The sequence below is a fragment of the Olea europaea genome, unplaced genomic scaffold (assembly GCF_002742605.1).
Source record: "Olea europaea var. sylvestris unplaced genomic scaffold, O_europaea_v1 scaffold72, whole genome shotgun sequence".
NCBI classification, from domain to species: domain Eukaryota; kingdom Viridiplantae; phylum Streptophyta; class Magnoliopsida; order Lamiales; family Oleaceae; genus Olea; species Olea europaea.
The window spans coordinates 452,394-475,566 of NW_019265601.1; the positions used below are offsets into that span (position 1 = coordinate 452,394).

Genomic DNA, 23,173 nt, shown 5'->3' on the forward strand with positions numbered 1-23,173 from the left:
AGAGAAAAATCATTAGGAAAATTAAAAGTAGAGAAAAAAGAAGATGAGTGAAGAATTAGATTTGCTAATAGAAAATTTTGATAAATTAAACTTAATTGATATAAGTGAATATCAAGTTTTAATGAATACTGGAGAAGGACATAATCCAGCAGGAACCTCTAAACAGAAATTACAAGATACAGATGAAATTATGCACTTATATATAATAAATCATATAGACAATTCTATGATAAAGTAAGAGATAAACAATCATCTAAAAGAAATAAATATAAAGATAGATTTGAATTAAATGATAATTATGATAAACCAATTAATCATGAAGGAACAAAACTAGATTTAGATTGTAAAATAGATACTAAAAAAGCCTTATTAATTTAGGCAGATTCAATGATATTGTTTTTTTTATATAATAAAGATAACACATGGAAAAATACTGAAACAAGAATAGATTTCTTAAATAGCATCCTTTGAAGGAGATGATAGAAATTGGTGGGAAGGAATAAGCAATGATACAAAAATATTAATAAAAAGAAATATACAAACAGAAATAATCAAGTCTGATAGAAAATGTATAGAAAAATTAGTAGAATATATTTCAAATGAATTTTTATTGGAAAATTGGATAAGAAATGATGAAGGAGGATCAATAAGAGAAAAAAATAATGCTAGAATAAAATTAATAAATTTAACATTATGTGATATGTGTAAAATCAAAGAATATACTTGTGAATTTAAAAATTACTATTATGTTCAATTTTATAGTAATGAAAATCAAAAAGTTTACCAAGACATGTACTATAATAAGTTACCTGGTTCTTGGAGAATATATTTTAAAATAGAATTTGAAAAATATGTTAGAGATAATATCGGAATATCTAGAACTTTAGGTTCAAAAATAAAATTTTTATTTGAAAAACTTGCATATATATGCCAACAAAAACAATTAATGAAAAAATCAGGAAAATTAACCAAAATATGTTGTGAAGATATGGAAATCCCCGTACAATGAGGATGTAATCCTGAAAGAAGAATTAATAAAAGAAAATATAAAAATAAAAAATTTAAAAATTTTAGAAATTTTAATAAAAAATATATAAAACCTAGAAGAAGGTATTACAAAAGAAAAAATAACCCATAAATCAACCGAAGGATAAAAAGAAAAATAAAAGCCAATGTAAATATTGGAATTGTGAAGAAATAAATCATATAAGCTCTGATTGTGATAAAAAGAAAGTTAGAATTTTACAAAGAGAATATTTAGAAATAAAAAATGAATTAAGTGAAATATCAGATATTGAATAATACTATAACCAAGAAGTATATATAAGTGAAATAGAGGATGGATCAGGATCTGAATAGAGAAATTGAAGAAATAGAAAGTAATAACATAAATATACAAGAATATGAAAGAATAGAATGATATGGATTAAAAGTCACTTTTGAAAACAACAAGGTTAGAAAATTGCAAAAATTGTCATTAGACTTAAAAATAAGAAAATGGGATGTCTTTGATAGAATTTGGAAAAAAAAAAAGAATAGCAATATATGAATATCACAAAATAGAAAAAATTATAGATGTAAGAACAACTTATGGATAACATAAATTAAATCTTTTAACAAAAAAACAGTTGAAGAACTATTAACAAATGATAGTAAAAAACAAAAAGAAAAAACCCAATATGTTTATTTAGTAGGAATACAAATAATGTTTAAATCATTATTTAGAGAGGGAATAGATTCACACTTAACTATAACTTTACATGATGGAAGAATAAAAAACTTAAAAGATATTCATTTAGAAACAATAGAAGGAAATTTAGCATATAAAAAAATCATGTTTACGTGTTATTCAAAATATTGTGTATCATTAAAAGATAGAAATTTTAATGAAGTTTTAGGACTACATTTTAAATTTCATAGAGATGATATCATGCAACCAGGTGATCAAATTATGACTATAGAATATAGAGCTTTATATACATTTACTAGTTCTAACTATGGAAATATTTATTCCAATAAAACATTTATTGAAGTTCATAAAGAATGTAAAGATATTAGTAAAATGATAGAACCAAATAAACAAATAAGTTTAATTTTAGAAGAATATGAATTTAGCATAACAAAAAATAAATACGAAATAACAGAATTAAATGAAGGAGAATGTTCTAATAATATTATATTTAAACATGAAAAATTAATTAAAATATTAAAAAGTTTTAAAATACCTAATAAAAATCAGTTAGAAGAAATCAACAAAATAAAAGAAATAAAATTGTATAAGAATGCTAAAAATATGAAAATAGAAGGAGAATATTGTAATGGAAGAGACATATAAACAAACCAAATAAATAAATAGATACAGGAGTTAGTGAATGTCATATAGCTTCAATTAAAAATAAAGTCTAATGACTCATAAAACTGAGCCATATAAGTATGTAAATTTTGATGGACAAGCACATATTACAGATTTAGAAGTTAATGTACCAATAAAAATAGGATGAATATATCTTTTAGTACCATATTACGTAGATAAGAGTCTAAATATAAATCCCCATATACTTTTAGGAATGAGTTTTCTAAATGGATTAGAAGATTATAGTATAAAAAGAGAAGGATTATATATTGTTCATAATGGACATACTACATTATGTAAAAAGGATTAGATGAATAATCAGATAAGTTTTCCATTAGCTGTGCATATACAAATTACTATTGTAGAAATAAATATAACAACTTGTGCTTTAATAGATACAGGAAATGATATAATAATATTTAAAAGTTTTTTAATAAAATCATGAAATAATAATAATAATAATATAAAAATAATTGGAGTTACAGGAGAAAGTACTCAAATAATTAATAGTGTTGACAAAATTAATATAATTTTTGGAAGTAAACAAGTAACAATAAATAAAATTTATAAATACGATAAATTAGAATGTGTTATATTATTAGGAAATGACTTCATACAAAAATTTCAATATTATAAACAAAATAATTATATGATAATATTACAAACACCTTGTGAACACTTATTAAAAATTCTTAGAAAATTTAAATCTTATAGAGTTCAGCCAGCCCAGCGTGGTGATAAATAGAAGAAAAAACCAATTATATATAATGAAATAAAAAATAAAAGAATATTATATAAAAATGTTCAAAAAACAGGAATAAAAATGGATATAGAAAAAAAATTATTGAACAACTAGAAAATGTTTATAGAGAAAATCCATTATCATTTTGGAAACCACATCACCCAAAAACCAAAAATAGAATTAACAGAAAATGTTATAATCAGAGTTAGACCAATAACGTATACTATAGAAGATATACAAGAATTTAAAAATCAGATAAAAGAATTGCTAGAACAAACACTTATTAGACCTCATAATAGTCCAGGCTTTATGATTATGAAACATTCCGAACAAGTTAGAGGAAAAGTTAGGATGGTCATAAATTATAATAATTAAATAAATATACTAAATTTGATGGTTACTTTCTACCAAATAAAGAAGTGTTAATAAATCTTGCAAGAAAAAAATAATATTATTCAAAATTTGATTGTAAATCAGGATTTTGGCAAATAAAAATGGAAGAAGATAGTATACAACATACTAAATTTAGTACACCTCAAGGAAAATATAAATGATTAGTTATGTCATTTGCTCTGAAAAATGCACCACAAATATATCAAAAAAAGATGTACAATATATTTAAAAAGTTTAATGAATTTCTAATTGTTTATATAGATGACATATTAATATGCTCTAATAGTAAAGAAGAACAAAGAAATCATTTAATTTAATTTATTAATGAATATGAAAAAAAAAAAGGAATTTTATTATCTAAGAATAAATCTATAATAGAAAAACAAGAAATAGACTTTCTTGGATTATCAATAGATAAAAGAAGGATAAAATTACAGACTCATATATCCAAAAAGATAGAAAGTTTTCCATATAAATTAGAATCCAAAGAATAAATACAAATTTTTTTAGGATGTTTAAATTATGCAGAAGGATTTATTAAAAATCTTTCTAAGAAAAGACATAAAATTCAAGTTTTACTTAGAAAGACAAATACTAAAGGATGGAATGAAGAACATACAGAAATAATCAAATCATTAAAAGAAGAATGCGAAAATTTACCAAAATTAAGATTACCAGATAAAAAGATAATTTGATTGTTAATACAGATGCTTCAGATAAATATTGGGCAACAATATTAAAAACAGATCTAAATGAAATTTGTAGATATTCAAGTAGAACCTTTAATCAATCAGAAATAAATTATAATACTCATGAGAAAGAATTACTAGCAATTATTAGAGGAATAAAGAAGTTCTCATTATTTTTATTATCTAAAAAATTTACTGTTAAGACTGATAATTTTCAAGTTGCAGGATTAGTTAGGATTAAACTACTATCGAACCCCAATACAGAAGGCTCCATAGATGGAAAGTTTATTTAGTATTTTATAATTTTGATATAGTCCATATTAAAGAGTTAATAATTTTCTTGCAGATTTTCTCAGCAGAAACATAGAATTTGTTGATGAATAAAGCTAAAGTCATGAAATAATACCAATCTATCCTACATATGCAAAAAAAATATATTTTCTTAAAGAAGAATCCGAAAATATAAACTCTGGAGCAATCCAGATCTCAGACATATTCAACGCAAATAATAAAATATTGCTAATATCACAACTAAGCATTAAAAAATATACCATGGAACTCAAAAATCAAGTTAATGCTATTGCAGCACAACTAAAAGATATACTTTCTGAGACAAATATACCAAAAAGCTCATAAATGAGTTTTCCAAACCAATACCAAACATGACAGTTGGAAGCAGCAGTGGATCCAGACGTGACAACATATAAACTGATAATAAAGAAGATTTCATTTCTGTATCATCAACCAAGAAAGTTATGATACATGGAAGAGATATCAAAACAATCAGTATCATAGATCAAGAAGATAAAATTCATTTAGATCCAAAAGAAGAAAAATATGCCGAAATAGTCAAAATTGCTTATGAAATAAAAATAAGTAATTCATATTTCATTTCTCCGGGAAATAATGTTTATCTAAGAATAACAGTTATGGAAGGAGGAGACCCTTCATTTATAAAAATTATGGTAGAGTATGGATTCATGGATTTGCTATCTCCAGAAAAATCTTTGATTGAAATTTCGAAGTTTGATGATATATTCATTAAAGAAGTATTTAGATTTGTCAAGGGAAAGAAAATATATTTGAAATTCTATTCAATAAGTCCAGAATATGATGTAGTTGTTTACTATCCGGTTGAACACATAATCTGAATTGGATATGTTGCAGCCAATTTCCAAATAAATGTCACAGAAATTAATAGAAAAGTTCCAACAGTAATAAAATCATGGATCAGACATAGAAAAGCACTTGGAATTTAAGTCATTTACAACATTACCAAAAATTTGTTTGACAAAAAATTCTCATGCTTATGTCAATATGAAAATTGGATGTTGGTATCCAATAGAGGATATATAAAATCAGAAATTTTAAAAGACTATATTACAAAATTTGATATACATCAATTTTCAGGATGTCCTACCACTATAAAAGAATCCTGCCAGTTTAGGGAGTATATCAGCTGTATGTGAAGAAATGAAAGAAGAGGACAATAATAGAACACATTTGACAAAGGATAATACAGCTGCATATGAGAACATTGAAGATAAAGAGCAATAATAGAAAAAATGCTCTTTGGATAAAAAGTTGAAGCAACATGTAAAGATGTAGGCCCAGGGAGGAAAATAATAGAGAGGCAAGTATGCCTTATTGATGTATTCAATGATATAATAGAGTCTCATAAACTTGTATAAATAGAGACATTGTCATAGAGAAAGACCATCTTATTTTGAAATCTCGAGTTGTAAACAATAGTTACTCAAAAAACCCATTCACAGTCTGAAAAATCAGTTTTTCTAGAAATTCCTTTGTACCAAATAGAAGTCTTGTATAAATTCTAATAGAAATAAAACTCCAATATTTTGATATGAATATGAGTTTCTAAATCTTTATTTCCATAGATTCTTGAAAGATCTGGTAAAAAGTTTCCTTCTTATTTTAGTAAAAAAAAAGTTTTTCTTTAATAGAAGTCTAAAATTTTATTCTTTAGAAGTTGATACAGTGAGAGCAAGTAGTTGAAATAGTAACAATTCCATGAAAGAAGGAGGCCGTTGGAGGAAGCAGTTTACAGATTCAGAGCTCGAAAGTTACTCGATTCTAAGAATAAAAGTCCAGATCAAATCTAAGGTAAAACTATTAAAACTTTTGCTAAAATTAGAATGAATTTTTCTAAAATCTTAAAGAATCGTAAGGATTAATTGATGATTATGAATAAATACCAGGATATACAATTGAAGGATTAGATAATCTATTAGAAAAAATGTTAGAAAAAATAAAGAATATTATCTTTCAACTAGAAAATATAAATTTACCATTTGAAAAATATAACATTTTAATTAGAAAATATGAAATATATGTTGCAGATTATTCTTATTTATTAGATCATAGAATGAATTTATATTTAAATATTCAAAGTAGAAGATGAAATGTTTAAAAGATTAGAATATATGTTGTAATATAGAAAGAATTATTTCATTAAGGGTAATATAGACATTTCAACAAAAAAGAATTGTGACAGGCCAAATAGAAAAATCTCTCATATAATTAACAATTTTAGCATTCTTTCTTTTTTAATGCATAATTTTTATGCAATATTTAATTCGTGAACATAGATTAACGGACCATCAGCATTACTTTCAAACCCAAACAAGAAGTAAAATTCTTACATTTAGACGGACTATAGCTACTTGATTCTGGATTGGCAATCTGTATGGCATGGATTCCTTTCAATTAAACGTGTTTCCAATTCAGGATGGGAGGCAAAGCATGTTATTGTCAATTACTCGTATGACTTTTTTGAACTTTGGGAAATGGATAAGTGGTCCCACTTTCATATGTTTGTATTTAACATGTTTACTTATTATTATTTTTTTTTAAAAATGGTTGAACTCCAACCTTGAAGGTCCTTACCGTCTCGTCCCTAGAGTTTTGTGAGGGAGGTAAATCTCGGGATGTGCCCCAACAAGCCAGGGAACAAGAGCTGTCTGTACACTGCGCATACAAGAAGTCCAATTTCATGTCTTAGAAATCAAACCTCCATACTGCGACTGCCAGTAAGGCATGAGATAATCTCACTCCTGTCCTTTGCACCACTGGACTACACTCCGGGAGGCATGTTTACTTATTTCATATTACACGTTTGAGTGGTTCAATAATTTAATAAAACAGTTTCAATTTTATAAATACAAATATAAAATATTACATTAATGATGATTACTTACATTGTTATCAAATTCTTTATCAGTTTCTTGAATGTGAGGCTTCAAGTTGTTATGATGTGCAAAACATCCTATTATATTTTATTAATTAAGTTTTAAGTAGGCTTCATCGTAATTATTGTTGAAGAGCCACTTGATGGGTCTAATGTCAACCAATCTTTCCCATCTAGCTCGTTAATTGAATTCATCGAATTCGAACCATCAAACTTGTAATTAGGATTCAAGAAGCTTTGATTACAACATATAATAGATTTAGACAAACTAGATTTTAACTTTTTGAGTCAAATCTTCTTGACAAACCTTCCTTCCTATCAAAATTGACCTTAAACTCTTTATGATTTTTAATTCATATGTTTCAATAAACTTTAAAAGACAAAATATGCTTTAACTATATATATATATATATATATATATATATATATATATTTATTTATTTATTTATTTATTTATTTATTTAATTATTTATTTATTTATTTATTTATTTATTTATTTATTTATTTATTTATTTATTTATTTATTTATTTATTTTTATTATTATTATTATTATTATTATTATTATTATTATTATTATTATTATTATTATTTGTGGATTGTTGCCAAAAACATGTCATAATTGAAAATATATCAATTTTAAAAACGAAAGAAAATTAATTTGTGAATCTTTCAAATATGAATTAGGTTAGTGATATAAAAGAATTCCCTTATTTCTACATTGGAAAATGTTCAAAAGTTGTTATGGCATCGGAAAAGAATATTTGAATGAATCCATGCATTCTTTCAGCTGAGTTGGAGCAAATTTTGGTTAAACTGTTAAAGTTTGGTCACACTTTATTTGTAACTTGACATGTTCGGTTTTCTTTTGTGTATAGACCAGAAAGCAAAAAATTAGTCTATTGTTAAGTTAGTATTCTTGTTGTCTTTGTTGTTTGTTCAAATGAAAAATATTGCGGGTGGGGCAAAGCATATGTTGTGTGATAATTGAGGGATAGGGAGGTCAAGAAATTATATATATATTTGGGATAATTTCTCATATGGTAGATAAGTCTTTGATAATCTGTAATCTTTCTTATTTTGAAGTTTATTCCATAAAATGTGTATTATTTTTCTCCATATATACATACATGCATATTTTTTCCCTCCCGTAAAATGTTAGCAAGTTTTTTATTTTCTTTCCAGGATTGTTACCAAAAACATGTCATAATTGTAGGGATGGCAATTCGAACTGTCAAAACCGAAAACCGTGGTTAACCGAACCGAATGGGGCGAAAAAAACCGAACCGATGGTGCAATGGGGCGGGTATGGTATTTGATATTGCTGAACCGCTATGGGGCGGGGCGGGTACGGTATTTACACCCTTGCCCCGAAACCGAACCGAATTCCCGTAAAAAAAAAAATTTAATAATAATTATTGGATTTCCACTACTTTTATCCAGCCCAAAATAAAAATTCTGTCCAGCCCAATACATTCACTATACCAGTCGTCCAGCCCAACTCCCCACAGCCCAATTACCATAACCCATAAGAAATTATAGAATCGGGTTCGGCCTATATGACTTATGAGAGTGTAATTGTAACCCTACTCCTTACCCTTACTTCACAAATCAGTGAAATCAAACAGACAAACACAAACCACACTCACGCAGCCGGCAACCATAGCTCCAGCCTCCACGCCTGACGCCTCACCGCCTCCAGAGTCCAGACAGTTAACTACTTAACTTCACGACATCACCGGTTCAACGCACACAGCCACGAGCTTCACTGCTCCTGCCTCCGACAGTCCGACAGTCCTACCACTATTTGAGGTAAATGAAATACCGAATCATCTTCTTCTGCTTTCGCTGTATTTGAGTTTTTCTATATTTGAAGGAACTAAAGTGTGCCATGTTGAAGTATGGATTTAATTCATTGCATTAGTATTATGGGACATTAGGGAAAATGGGTTTTGCAAAGAAAGTGTTTGATGAAAGGATTGAAAGAAGTTAGGCTTTGTTTTCTAAGTAGTTAACTAGTTTCTGTTGCATTTTATCTATGTAATTTTAGCCATTATATCATTTGGTTGAAAAGTCAAAAATGCTTTTGTTAATGTAGACAAAGGCATTGCAACGCCAACTTTGGACTGATTAAAGCATTAAGGCAACTATATGTTCCTGACATTCAAGATTTAATTGATAGGTCACGAATTCAATCCTTATTCCCCTAATTCTGCATGTATTTTTCCCTTGTAATGCAATTGAATTCTTAATAATATTGGATATAAACACACACACGCACAGACGCACACACGAGCTACCTATAGAGTAAGATGGGACTGGACAATTTTGTGCCTTTTGACACTGAATTGATTTCACAGGTTTAATTCTTTGCTCCTCTAGGAGATGTTATGATATGGAAAATAAATCTTTATTTGCTACATTGGGTGCTTATATTTGTTTTTACCACAATTTTAAATGACATCCATGTGCTTGTAATTTTTCTAAACCACTATATTGGCATCACATCTCCACAGGTTCAATCTGTAGTTTCTGATTAGATATAGATATGACCTTCCTTTGTTTCTTTAACTTCTTCTATTATGCAGTTCCTTTCCATAAAAATTGAGTGCCTCCAACTAATTCCCATCACTTCACGCCTTTCATTCTCTTCTAAATTGTTTTAGATTGAAAACCTCAATTGAAATGATGCAATATGGTTAAGACTTTCTTTATGGAACCAAGTCCATTAGTTGCTTCTTTAATTGGTTTGAGTGGCCATATAATTTTGAATTGGTTTGGAGTGACTTGGTCAGCGTGGGACTGTATTAAGTTTCTTAGTTATCTATAACGAACTAAAATAAAATAGCCTCCTCACATATAGTTTTAATATAATTATTGAGCCTTCTGATTTATATTGATATATAAGTTATTTCTCTATCGTTTAACATTCCACTTTTGTAAATTTTTCACCTAATGAAATTAATGAATGCCTAAGTTTTTGAGTTTGTTGATTTTTTTTTTTTGAAATTAGATGTCTTGCCCGGGGTCAGAATCTTCCATTCCTACTCCCCCTGCTTCAATTGGAAGTGCTTCTGCTTCAATTCAAGTTGGAGATACATCAACAAGTACACCAGTTACTTCACAAAGTCCAAGTGAGGTAAATGTAAATCCTATTCATATAGATTTAGGTGATGATGAGGAGATGACTGAGGAAAATAGAAAAAGAAAATTGACCTCTTCAGTGTGGCAGCATTTTAAGCTACAGAGAATTAATAATGTGTCCAAAGCAATTTGCAGACAATGCAACAAACAGTTAGGGGGTGAGTCGAAAAATGGGACAAGTCATTTACATGCTCATTTAAATAGATGTCCTCTTCGAGGTCAGAAGGATGTCAAACAGATGTTTTTGAATCAATTTAAAGAACATAGTGGTAGGTTTGCAATGGGAGCATTTAATTTTGATCAAGAGAAAGGTAGGACAGAACTTGCAAATATGATCATCCTACACGAATATCCTCTGTCAATGGTTGAGCATACTGGGTTTAGAAAGTTTTGTAATACAATTCAACCATTATTTAAAGTTGTTTCTCGTAATACCATCAAGGCTGATATCTTGAAAATTTATGATTATGAGAGAACAAAAGTAATGGGCTTGTTAGAGAGGACCAATAGTAGAATAGCAGTCACCACTGATATGTGGACATCCAATCAAAAGAAGGGATTTATGGCTATCACTGCACATTACATAGATGATTCTTGGAGGCTTCAGAGCCGAATTTTGAGGTACAATAGTTTTATAAAATAAACATTAAGCTACTATCGTATTTTCTGAAATTTTAAGTTATCTTACGAACTTTTTTTCATATCCATACAGATTTATATATGTCCCTTGTCCCCACACTGCTGAGTCACTGTCTACTGTGTTAATGGATTGTCTATTTGATTGGAATATTGATCAGAAATTGTCTACATTGACTGTTGATAATTGCACCACGAATGATGCTATGATTAACATTATGTTAGATAAGCTTTCTTTGGGTTCTTTATTGTTGAATGGTGAATTTTTCCACTTACGGTGTTGTGCACACATATTGAACCTGATAGTAAAGGATGGTTTGGATGTCATTAGCCCGAGTGTTGAGAGAATTCGCGATAGTGTTTCATATTGGTCAGCAACACCAAAAAGAGTTGAAACTTTTGAGGCAGTTGCACGACAAATGAAAATCCCTTGTGGAAAAAAGTTATTATTAGATTGCAAGACTTGATGGAACTCTACGTATCTAATGATTCATACTGCTTTGCTTTACAAAGAACTTTTTCCTCGACTAAGGCAAAGAGAGCCTCATTACAGAAGTGTACCGAGTGAGAGTGATTAGGAATTGGCTACAGAGATTTGTGATAAGTTGGAGATATTTTATGAAGCGACTGAATTATTTTCAGGAACAAAATATCCTACTGCCAATTTGTACTTTCCCAATATTTGTGACATAAAGTTGGCAATCCGTGATTGGAGCACATCATCTTGCGATGAAGTCAAATGGATGGCGTCAAGTATGAAGGAAAAGTTTGATAAATATTGGAGTGGCATGCATGAAATTCTAGCTGTTGCAACTATATTGGATCCTAGATACAAGATGAAACTAGTTGAATACTATTTTCCTTTGATTTTTGGAAATGAAGCTCAGGAAGAGGTTGAAAAGGTTAGAGCATTTGGTCATAAGTTGCTCAAAGAGTACAAGAGACCACATCGTTCGATAGAAAATACATATTTGTTTCCATCATCTTCACAATCAGAGTCGTCTACTACTAGTGAAAAACATTCTCGCATGGCTGGTTTTGATACATTTGTTAGCCTTTCTGTTACTGCTGATCATGTAAAAACAGAGTTCGATGTTTTTCTAGATGAGCCAATATTGCCTAGGGTGGACGATTTTGATCTATTGACATGGTGGAAAGCAAATTCAATAAAATATCCGACTTTACAGAAGGTTGCAAGAGATTTATTAGTCATTCCAGTATCTACTGTTGCATCCGAGTCAGCATTTAGTACAAGTGGAAGATTTGTGAGCCCACATAGAAATAGGCTTCACCCGAAGACTTTAGAAGCTTTAATGTGTGCTCGAGATTGGCTTTGGTCTGATATTCATGGTAGGATGTATTGTTTTATGTTTCTTATTTATGCACTTTCTTTTATTGCTAATTTTTTCCTCTTTTCTGTGTAGAAAATTCTGGTCCTTCATCATATTCCGGAGCTTGTGCAAAGTTTGATGACGAGGATGTTGACGAAGAGGTACATTTTTTTTGTTTAAATATTTAGTTAAAAACATTATGGATTATTGATTTATTACTCTACTTACATTTCTTATATACTATATAGGAATCGACTTTGAGTTTTGACGGATGCCAGTAAGAGTTGTGGAGAAGAATGAAGATTGAATATGAATTGAAGTTGAAGTTTTTTGAGTTATTGAATATTGTTTGTTAAATTTGGATTTTGTGTTTGAGAATTGGGATTTTTTTGCATTTTCATTTGGGATGTATTGTTGTTCGTTACATTAACTTAGTATCATGTTTTTGTTTTCATTTTAATTCGACGGATGGACCAATTAAAAATAACTTATTTTCGTGGTTATTAACGACCCGAACCGAGATACGAACCGAAACCGAACCGAACCGACTTTCGTGGTTATGGTGCGGTTATGGTATGACCAAAAAATTGATGGTTCGGTGATGGTTTTGGACGAACCGATCCCGAACCGAACCGTTGCCATCCCTACATAATTGAAAATGTATCAATTCTGAAAAGGAAAGAAAATTAATTGGAAGAATTCGTTTTATATGAATTTGGTGAGTGAATTGTTAAGATGAAATAAATTGATTGTCCTTTTCCAACATTGGAAAATGTTCAAAAGTTGGTATGGTATTTGAAAAGAATATTTGCCTGAATCCATGCATTATTTCAACAGAGCTCGAGCAAATTTAAGTTAAACGGCTGAAGTTTGGTCACAGTTTACTATTAAAAACATTTCCAAAAAATTATCTAAACTCAAAACACTCTCTATTTTAAATAGACTCACTATTCTATCTTTTTAAAATAGAGAGGAGTTTTACACTAGACTCAAATTTGCTCTCTGTTTTTATTTTATAACGATATCATTTAATAAGCTACAAATTCTATTTCTTAAATTATTGAATAATATTTGAATTGATTGGTTGTTGACATATAAAAAATATGTTAAATAAAGGATGGAAAAACGCAAATAAATATTTGTCAAATATACGAAATGAAGAGTCAAAATAAAGAGAATTATTAGAGTGAATAAAAATTTTCTCACTAAATTTAAAGATGTTCTCTATTATACATACGATAGTCTTTATAAACCCCATCTGATGGCCAATTTTTGAAAATTTTGATTTTTGAATAGCAATATTTTTGAAGAATTTGTGATTAAAAAGTACAGAAAACTTTTGAATTTAAGTGCAAAATATTTTATTATATAAATATATAGTTAAAAATGAATATGAAAATTAAAGAGTTTTATTTTAAAAAGGAGACAAATAGGAATGTTCTAACTTTAACATGTTTTGTTTTCTTTTGCATATAGACCATAAAGGAAAAAAAGATGGAGTCTATCATTCAGCTAATTTTTTTATTGTCTTCGTCCATTATTCAAATGTTACATATGAAGGGTGTGTAAAACATATGTTGTGTTATATCTGAATTCGTGAGAATATGTATTTCAAGTACAACTTAAAAATTTCACTTAATTTAAGCTTAAATCATCTTCATGGACAATTTTAAATTCCGACCCATCCCGACTCTCAAAAATCGAGAAAACTGTAAAACAGAATGCAAATATTGGTTTATTGATGTTTAAGTAAGGTCTGTAAATTTTACCATCTGAAATAGGAACTAAATAATTATGTTCACCCCAAATTAGGAAAATAAGGAAAAAAAAAATATTTAGCCTCGCAATTTCATCGTACACGAAATTCCATATATAAAACATTCAGTACATTTGAGCCACACGAATGCAATATTAAGAAAGCAATTGGATTTTTATTTTATTTTATTTTACTTTTAACATTTCGCAACTTATGCATTAATAAATTTTAAACAAGAAAATTATATGTGTAAATACAAAGCTATAATAAACGAATCAATCTTCAATGTCAAAAATAATAGAAACTAAGCAACAAAGGTCATGGTTTCATAAGTAAACTAAGAGTCTAATTTTTATTTTGTTTTTTATTTTCCTGGTTAAAGAAATGGCTCAAATTTTTTATACAGCAATTTGAAGCTAGCCATGTGATAGTAGGAATTAAAGGAGATAATAAATGGAGCTCAAAATTTATTGCAGTTTATTTTTCAAGTAAAAAAATATCACATTTATTCTTTCTTCTACATGTGGAAGTTTCAATCTAAAAATGAATGAGGAGATCTTTTCCATTTAAAATTTTGCTCATATTTTTAATCAAAACTAATTGTTTAATTAAGACTTTAGTTAAGTTACTATTTTCAGACATATTAAGGTAAAATTACACATTATTTTTTGTGACATCATATTTAGACTCGTGAGCCCATTCTATACAATGAAATGATTAATTTAAACATCAAAAAGCAGAATTCATTCACAAATTAATAAGAACCCGTTTAAAATCTTAATCTTTTTCATAAATCATTAAATAGTGCACTATGCACAAAGGAAGAAAATGGATCATCAAAAGGCAAGAGATATTATGTCAAGTTCCAATAATAATTTCAATTTAGTACAAGTCCATTTCTATTAAATGTATTTCCAGTTAAAGCTCCTATGAATCAATAAGTCACTCTTTTGGTTTCATGCCAATCTTGACCGTCAATAGATTATAGGTGAAGGCATCAGAAACAACTTTAACATTTATTATACTTTAATGCTTGAGAGATAAAAATGATTTTAAAAATTGATATCACATTAAGAATCACACAAAGTAGGTAATTATAGTTTCAGCATTGAAAAAAAAAAGGAATTTGAGCTTGGTTTGGGTACAAAATGGAAAAAAAAACAAATAAATAAATAAAATGCCATGTGCAGTATGTGCTTCGCAAAAAATTAAGAACGAAGTTGAGTTTGGTTTGGTTATTAAAAAAAGGAATGACTTCATATGCATATTTTGATAAAGAAACTAACTGAAGAAAATATTGTCAAATTAAGTTTTACACACACACACACACACGTTAGGCCTTAAAGGATTTCAAAAAAATTAATATCTTATGCATTTTAATTTAGTTTACTGGCTTAAGTCGAGACCGGAAATTTTAATTATTTAAAAGAGATTATTAATTTATCGAACATTTATTTATCGAAGTTTTCTGTACATCGAAAAATTAATAATGAGCTATTTATTTAATAGGTCCTAATAGCACTGGGTTTGCCTTCATAATTTGAAGAATATATTCATTCACAAATGATTCTTTGCATGACCTTTCTCACCGATTTAAGGTTTTGAAACTTGCTTACATGAGTTTAGTTGTATCTTTCACACATGAGTAGCTTATACAATTTACTCCAATAGGTTTAAAATAAGTTATGTGGGAAAAAAAAATTACATTTTAATAATTATGCTTGTATAAGTAAAGAAATAGCTGTTCATGATATTTTACTTAAAATTTCATTAAAAAAATAAAAAAAATAAATTAAAAAATCAGTTGTCTTAAAAAGATAATTTGAAACATGTCATGTGATAGTAGGAATTAAAGGGGAGAATAAATAAAGCTCAAAATTTATTGGAGTTTCATTTTCAAGTAAACATGATCATATTTATTCTTTCTACTTGTAGAAGTTTCAATCAAATAATGCAATATGATTCTTTTTCCATTGAATGTCTTTCCAACCCTGTATGGGAGGCAAAGCATGTTAATTGCCAATTACTCGTATGACTTTCGTAAACTTTGGGAAATGGGATAACTGGTACACACTTTGTTTCATATATTTGTGTTTAATTCCAATTTCAATCATGAAAGATGTGTTCAATTCCAATAGTGATTTCGATTCACTGCTAGTTCAATTTCATTATTTCATTCCAAACCAGCATGAGTTAGGTCAAAACTATATATGTGTTTTCCTTCCGTATACTAATATTACTGCTGCCATGTGATTGGAATACTATTTAGACAGGTGCTGCTAGTGGCAAGTCAGACCTACTCTACAGTGGCAAATGGTCATTTTTGATCCAAAGGATTTTGACTGAACGGTGGAGTATGGTGTCTACGGGCCCACAAAAGCTAGCAGAGGAGTTTCTTGAGCAAAAAAGGACAAGTTGCATTCCGGTTCACTTACCAATACTCCTCAATCAAAGTTGTCGAAGCAATTTATGCTCCATTCAAGAGATTGCTCCCCAATCTAGTTGTACCGCAATTTTATTTTTAAATAGTTAATTTTTGTTGTTGTGATTTTAATTTTTTGCTGATAATCATAGTATATGATCAAGAGCAAATAATCATGCAATGAAGATATAATATAGGATAACATATAGATCTTCTCAAAAAGAACATGTTTACACATAACCACAGATTAATCAGTAAACGATCAACACACATGCAACAAATGCATAAATGATCCACAACAGATGTTACCACACTTATCCTATCCCATTTCATGTTGCTCACACCTTGAGAACATATATCTCCTCTCATCGCTCACCATGCTAACTAGATCGATCACGAAACCCATGTCTAACTAGTAAATCACAATAAATCCTAGGTCCATGGGATAATCCTCTATCACCACATCACTTCTTTCAACCTACTTGGATAGAAGTGGTAAAAGTCTCTCTCTCACACTCCACCCGACAAGGTCTCTTCACAAATAAAGGATTTCAACATTTAATCACATCTTCACTCGTGATCCAAATGTCACATCCACATCCATGTGCTTATTACCAATACACCTTCAAGCATTTATGCTTCACCTCACCAATAGACACACAAATCACTACTGATGCATTTCAACCCACTATGAATGCAAACAACTACACCAGGTAATAAGATCACTCCAATTCATAATGCACATATGAAACACATTGAAATGCAACCTAGAATCATGTAACTGAATTAAATAATCACATGCATACAAAAAGGAATACATAAAGATGCACATGCAATAACTAGGTTTACTTTTACTAAACCTCACTAGGGTCATCACTCAACCCTACAGCTACATTTGTCTCATCTCTCTCATTATCTTTACTTTTATTATCATTCTTAGGGCAGTCTATTTCACCATGTCTAAATTTATCATAGCTAAAAACACATCTTCCTTTTAGCACTTGACTTAGACCTACTGTTAGTTTTCTATTATATTGGCGCTTCTTTAGATAAATGGATGAATGTAAAAGAGTTGTAAAACTGAAGAATTCTTTCGAAATTGATAGTATAGTTCTTGAAGAAGGTAAAGATGTCCAAGAAGATCACATATGATCAAAGAAATGCAATTAAAAATTTAAAGAGTGTCAAAGAGCCGCACAAGTTATGTTTTAAATTCTCAGTCATAAATTGCAATACATTTTTCACATAGAAAATATTGAAATTTGGACAAGGCTGTTTCTATATAAATTGTGTCCTTTGAGATAGCTTTCCAACTAGGGTTGGCAACGATTCGGTTAAGGGTCGGTTCAGCCAAAATCATAACCGCACCATAACACGTAAATCGGTTCGGTACGGTTCGGTTCAATTAATAACCACGAAAATAAATTATTTTTTATAGGTTTATCCATCAAATTGATATAAAAGAATTTATGAAAAAAGTCAATGAAAACAAAAACATAATATTCCAAACGAAAATGCAAACATTATCAAACAATATTTCAAACGTAAATGCAAACATTATCCTAATTTTCAATTATAAAATACAAATTTAACAAACAATATTATAAATATAATAATACTAAACTTTTCCTTCATTCTTAATTGTTGTGCATCGAAGTTACTTGATTCATTCTTCCCTACAAGTCTTACTAGTATAGATCAGCATTCAAAGTTGATTCCGATTCATCCTTGGCAATACTGGCACGTCTAGAAAAATATCGAACTCTATTTTTACATGATCAGCAGTAATAGAATGACTAACAAATGTAACAAATTTTCGGAGGCGGCGACGACTTGGACCGTAGAGGCAGTGGAGCCGTGCGTGAGTTTGTGATTTGTGGAGAGTAGGGTTTGCATTTATATACTGTCATACTAATGCTATTATGGGCTAATAGTAAGTGGGCTGGCCGAATGAGTCAGGTAGATATAATGAGGAGGGGATGGATTTTATTTTGGTCTGGATAGAAAAGTAGTGTAAAGCCCATAATCAATTCAATTGTGTTTTTTTTCCCTTAGAGGGTAATCGGTTCGGTTTCAGTTCGACGACGTAAATACCATACTCGCACCATTACGAACCGATTCATTAAAATCAAAATCATATCCGTCCCATTGTACAATCGGTTCAATTTTTTTCGCTCCATTCATTTCGGTTAACCGCGGTTTTCGATTTTGATGGTTCAAATTGCCATCTCTATTTCCAACTCTATTTAAATCACATCAATCGGAGATCGAGAGAGAAAGCTCCTCACTTGAGTGACACTGTTACTCGAAAAACTCTAATTCGCATTTTTTAAGAGTCTTACAGTGGTCCAAACTACCTAACACCTTCAACTATAAAATACCTAAGCCCTAGCACGAATTTTGTGTGGTTGTTCACTCGTGAGGAAAGTAGGAAATACGTTGCCTTCATTGCTAGGACTAGAAGTGAGAAAAGATGATGACATAGACAGTGGTGAGCAATCTGGAAAAGAAACTGATAGTGCAGTAGATATCCATGAGGCGTATGATAAAATGTATGAGGAGAGTATTAAGATTCTGACCAAGAACAAAGCCTTGTGTACTAAGGTCAAAGAACTTGAGCTTGAGAAAGAAAAACTTGTAGCAGACCATCAGGAATCTTCCTCAACCCTAACTTAATTGAAATCAATAAATAAATCTTTAGATACTCATGTTAAGAATCGTACTAGTGAGCTTGAGAAATACTCTAGGAAAGCTAGTGAGCTGACCGTTGAGAATGAGACTTTAAAAATCCAAGTTAAGAACTTTATGAGTGATCTAGAGTATTTGAAGTCTCAGCTTCTTGCTTTTCTAGTGGTTTTTATAGTTAGATAACATCCTAGGTTCGAGAAGCCGACTGGTAATAGAGGAGGAGGTGAAGGATACAGGTCGAAAGATCATGATGCTGCTAGTACTTCAAAGGTTGTTATTGTCGCTGCAAATGACAAGCCTAAACATGTGCTTAATTTGGAACCTAAGAATAAGGAATTTGTAGGATAGAGGCCTACTAGATAGCATAAGACCTGTCAACCTAAGAATAGACATCAATGATCACACAACTTTATTTATAGATTTATCCCTATATGCTTTCACTGTTGTGAGTTAGGACATATACGCCCTAGGTGTCATCAATTTGTGAACAAACATAGAAACAAGAGCTTAAATAGGAATAAAAATCAAGACTTTGTTGGTCAGATTGGATTCTTTACTAATCAAGTGAGTTAATTGACCACGTTAGTGACACAGTTGTCTGGAAATTATTCTTCCACTAAGCAGGTTTGGGTGAATAAGTGTGGTCTACAAAACTATGATGTAGATCGCGGTGCTCTTAAAGGTAAGAGTGCTTATAAACCTAACTGATTAGGTAAGTCTAGTGTATGATTGTGCCTAATCATTGTGTGTCATTGATTTATGTATGTATCACATTTGTTTATATGCTTTTTAAATAGTTGTTTCATGCATGTGCATCTTTACTCTATATCCATTAGCACATGCACATTTTTGTTTTGTTTTGTGTATTTGTCATTTCTTTTATTTTGTATATGGTACATTCATTTCTTAAAAACAAAAAGAACAAAATTTTGAAAAATTGAAAAAAAAAAAGTGAGGGGAGATGGAAATTTTTACTATAGCATGATACATTACATTCTTTAACTTGTGTGTTGTGATCATATATAGACATAATTGATGAGTTGTAGCATGTTTTCCATTGATTGCTTAGGTTTTTATGGATTATTGAGTATAGGTGTCTTCATGTACCGTCTGCACTACACACTCTATGATCTTGTAAATGGGACTCAATCGCGTGGTTGAGATTTGGGATGGTAATCACATATTAGTAAGGTGACTCTGAACATGAATTGACCAAATTTATTAGACTTAAAACTCAAGTATATTCCCAGTTACATAAAAAGTTCAATATCTTATATTCTTCTTCCGAGTCTATTTGACTCGAGCTATTAAGTTTGCGGGGTGTCTCAAAACCTAGTGGCGATGGTCAACTAACTTGGGTTAACAGGCTTAAAGCTTTTTACACTGGTCATCTTAGTTGCTTAATGAAGAAGGACAATGCACTTAAGATATAAAAAAAATATGATGAACTTTAAAAATATTGAAAAATGTGAAATATATAAATGCTCAAAATTGAGGAGAGAAAAAAAGAAAAATATATATGCAATATGATCTTCATTTAAAGGTCCTAATGTGATCTAAATGGTTTCACTTCTATAAGTAGAAGGATAGACTTATTGACAATGATGCTAGTATGTCATTTCTCACAAAATTAAGGTGTTGAGTCCTACTTACAATGGATTAATGACACTTTACACATGAGTCACTTGTACAATTTACTCCATCTTAACTTAAATTGAGTATGAGGAAAAGTTTACTAATCGTTAATTATACTTGTGCATACTATCAACTGCATTTTGAGTTGCTATATATTGATGTTCCACTTGATTTCGATATTATTTCCTTCGTTATTTGAATGGGAGAAAATAACCACAGGGAGAAAGCGATTGGATTGGTTGCATTTTGCATTTGCAATAAGAAAAAGATTGATTAATTGCATAGGTGCTATTTGAGTTTTGATGTTCTGTAATATTAATGTTTTAGCTGGTGTTTTGATTGACATTAGTATCACTTCTCATTCTAGCATACTTAGTTATGATTATGTGTTCGAATTGTTATTTTTTTTGTATCACGTACTTTTACACTGGATATCTGAGCCTTTGATTCTAGGAAATAGAACTTGGGTAGGTTAGATTTTTTCTTTTATTATCTTGATTTTATTTTTTAGTTTTGTCACAGAATGTCAAAGAGAGAGATTGTTAGGTTTTTAGTATATTGATAATTCTTTAGATAAATGGATTAATGTAAAAGAGTTGTAAAAGTTAAGAAGCCTTTTGAAGTTGGTAGTATAGTCCTTTAAGGAGGCCAAGATGTCTAAGAAGATCTCATATGAACAAGAGAATGCATTAGAAGTCTAAAGAGTATCAAAGAGCCGCACAAGTTATGTTCTGATATGCGATGTTCTAATATGATTTCTCTATAGTTGAACACCAAAAAAAAAAAAAATTTATCGCTGCATTACCAATGACGCAAGATTAAGGTACGTTACCATTTTCCTAATCCTCTCTTGAATGATTTGCTGGATCAGCTATGTTCAGTAAGCTTGATTTGAAAAGTGGGTATCATTAGATTCATATCAAACTGGGGTATGAGTGAAAATTAGCCTTTAAGATGAGGGAATAACTGTTTGAATAGCTAATTATGCCATTCGGCATTTCCAATGCTCCTAGTACTTTTATGCGGGTTATGAATCAAGTTTTTTGTCCATTCATTGGTAAATTTGTTGTAGTTTACTTTGATGATATTTTGATTTATAGAGCTAACCGTAAGGATCATATTCATAGGGATATCAATGGGCCGAGCAGAGCCGGCTCGGCCCGTAAACTCACGAGCTCGATTCACGCTCGTGCACGGCTGGTTCATTTTGGGCAAGCTCGTGCGAGCCAAGTTTGGCTCGCGAGCTCGTCAATTTTTTTTAAATACAGACAAACACAAATAATTTAATGAAGACACTTTTTAAAAAATAAAAAAGTGTTAAAAAATAATTTAATGCATTTTTAAAAAAATAATTTAATGAAGAGACTTTTTTTTTATATTTCTATCATATTGTAATATTTTTTATAAAATATAAAATATTTATGTAATGAAGAGGGATTGTTTTTGAATTACATTTACAAAAAATACATTTTTTCGATTTCTTTTTGAAGTAGATAAAATGTAAACCCTCATCTTCTATCCGGATTTGGGACTGGCTATATCAATTTTAAGTAGACGGAGTTAAAAATTGTACACAAACAACTTGTTGTAACGTGTACAATTTTTAAAAAAAATTAAATTTAACAATTAAAAAATAAGAAAATTTTGATTAATATAATTAAATCAAATATCACTTATTTGACGACTTGCAATTTTAGCGTATTTATCTTGTAATCGAAAATGAACATCCTGCCAATCCTTCACGCACATTAACGCTTGCAAAACATTTTCTTTCAGCCGACTCCAGACATCTCATCAGATCTATTGCAATTGCAGAAACAATTGACCAACGTCTTTCATACTTTCGCCATAATTCAATTATTTCTTCTAAACTTTTTTTTAATTGTTCCGTCTGTTGGCAAATTATGATTGAAGTAATCAATTAATTCGACAGGCATCGCCTTTTCAGTTGCCACCGATGTTTAATGAGATGCAAGTATAGACTACTTGGCACTAGATGAGCACATTGCAGTTGCATCATATCTAAATGTATTAATGCTTTGAAATAAATTCATTATTTCGGCATCATCTTCTTCAATTTTAGCCGAAGGAAAAGGTCCAGAGGGTAACCGACTAACATTCGCACCCATTCGTTCCGCATATAAATCATACATTCCCCATAATATTTTCTCTAAATTC

The 23,173-nt window shown here is 29.8% G+C and overlaps 1 protein-coding gene across 1 annotated transcript; it reads left to right on the forward strand.

Annotated features, from left to right (window-relative positions):
- Window positions 1-11,927: 11,927 nt before the first annotated feature.
- Window positions 11,928-12,997, forward strand: LOC111390834 (zinc finger BED domain-containing protein DAYSLEEPER-like). Its single transcript, XM_023015948.1, has 3 exons — window positions 11,928-12,513; window positions 12,588-12,655; window positions 12,743-12,997. The coding sequence occupies exons 1-3, from the start codon at window positions 11,952-11,954 to the stop codon at window positions 12,773-12,775; spliced, it is 663 nt and encodes a 220-aa protein (XP_022871716.1). The 5' UTR covers window positions 11,928-11,951; the 3' UTR covers window positions 12,776-12,997.
- Window positions 12,998-23,173: the final 10,176 nt, after the last annotated feature.

What these genes read in the sequence shown, in the direction of transcription:
- LOC111390834 (XM_023015948.1), top strand. Translation starts at nt 11,952, where the DNA reads ATGCATGAAATTCTAGCTGTTGCAACTATATTGGATCCTAGATACAAG. An exon ending in GCTTTGGTCTGATATTCATG is followed by an intron (nt 12,514 to 12,587) that starts GTAGGATGTATT and finishes TTTTCTGTGTAG; the next exon opens with AAAATTCTGGTCCTTCATCA. An exon ending in ACGAGGATGTTGACGAAGAG is followed by an intron (nt 12,656 to 12,742) that starts GTACATTTTTTT and finishes TATACTATATAG; the next exon opens with GAATCGACTTTGAGTTTTGA.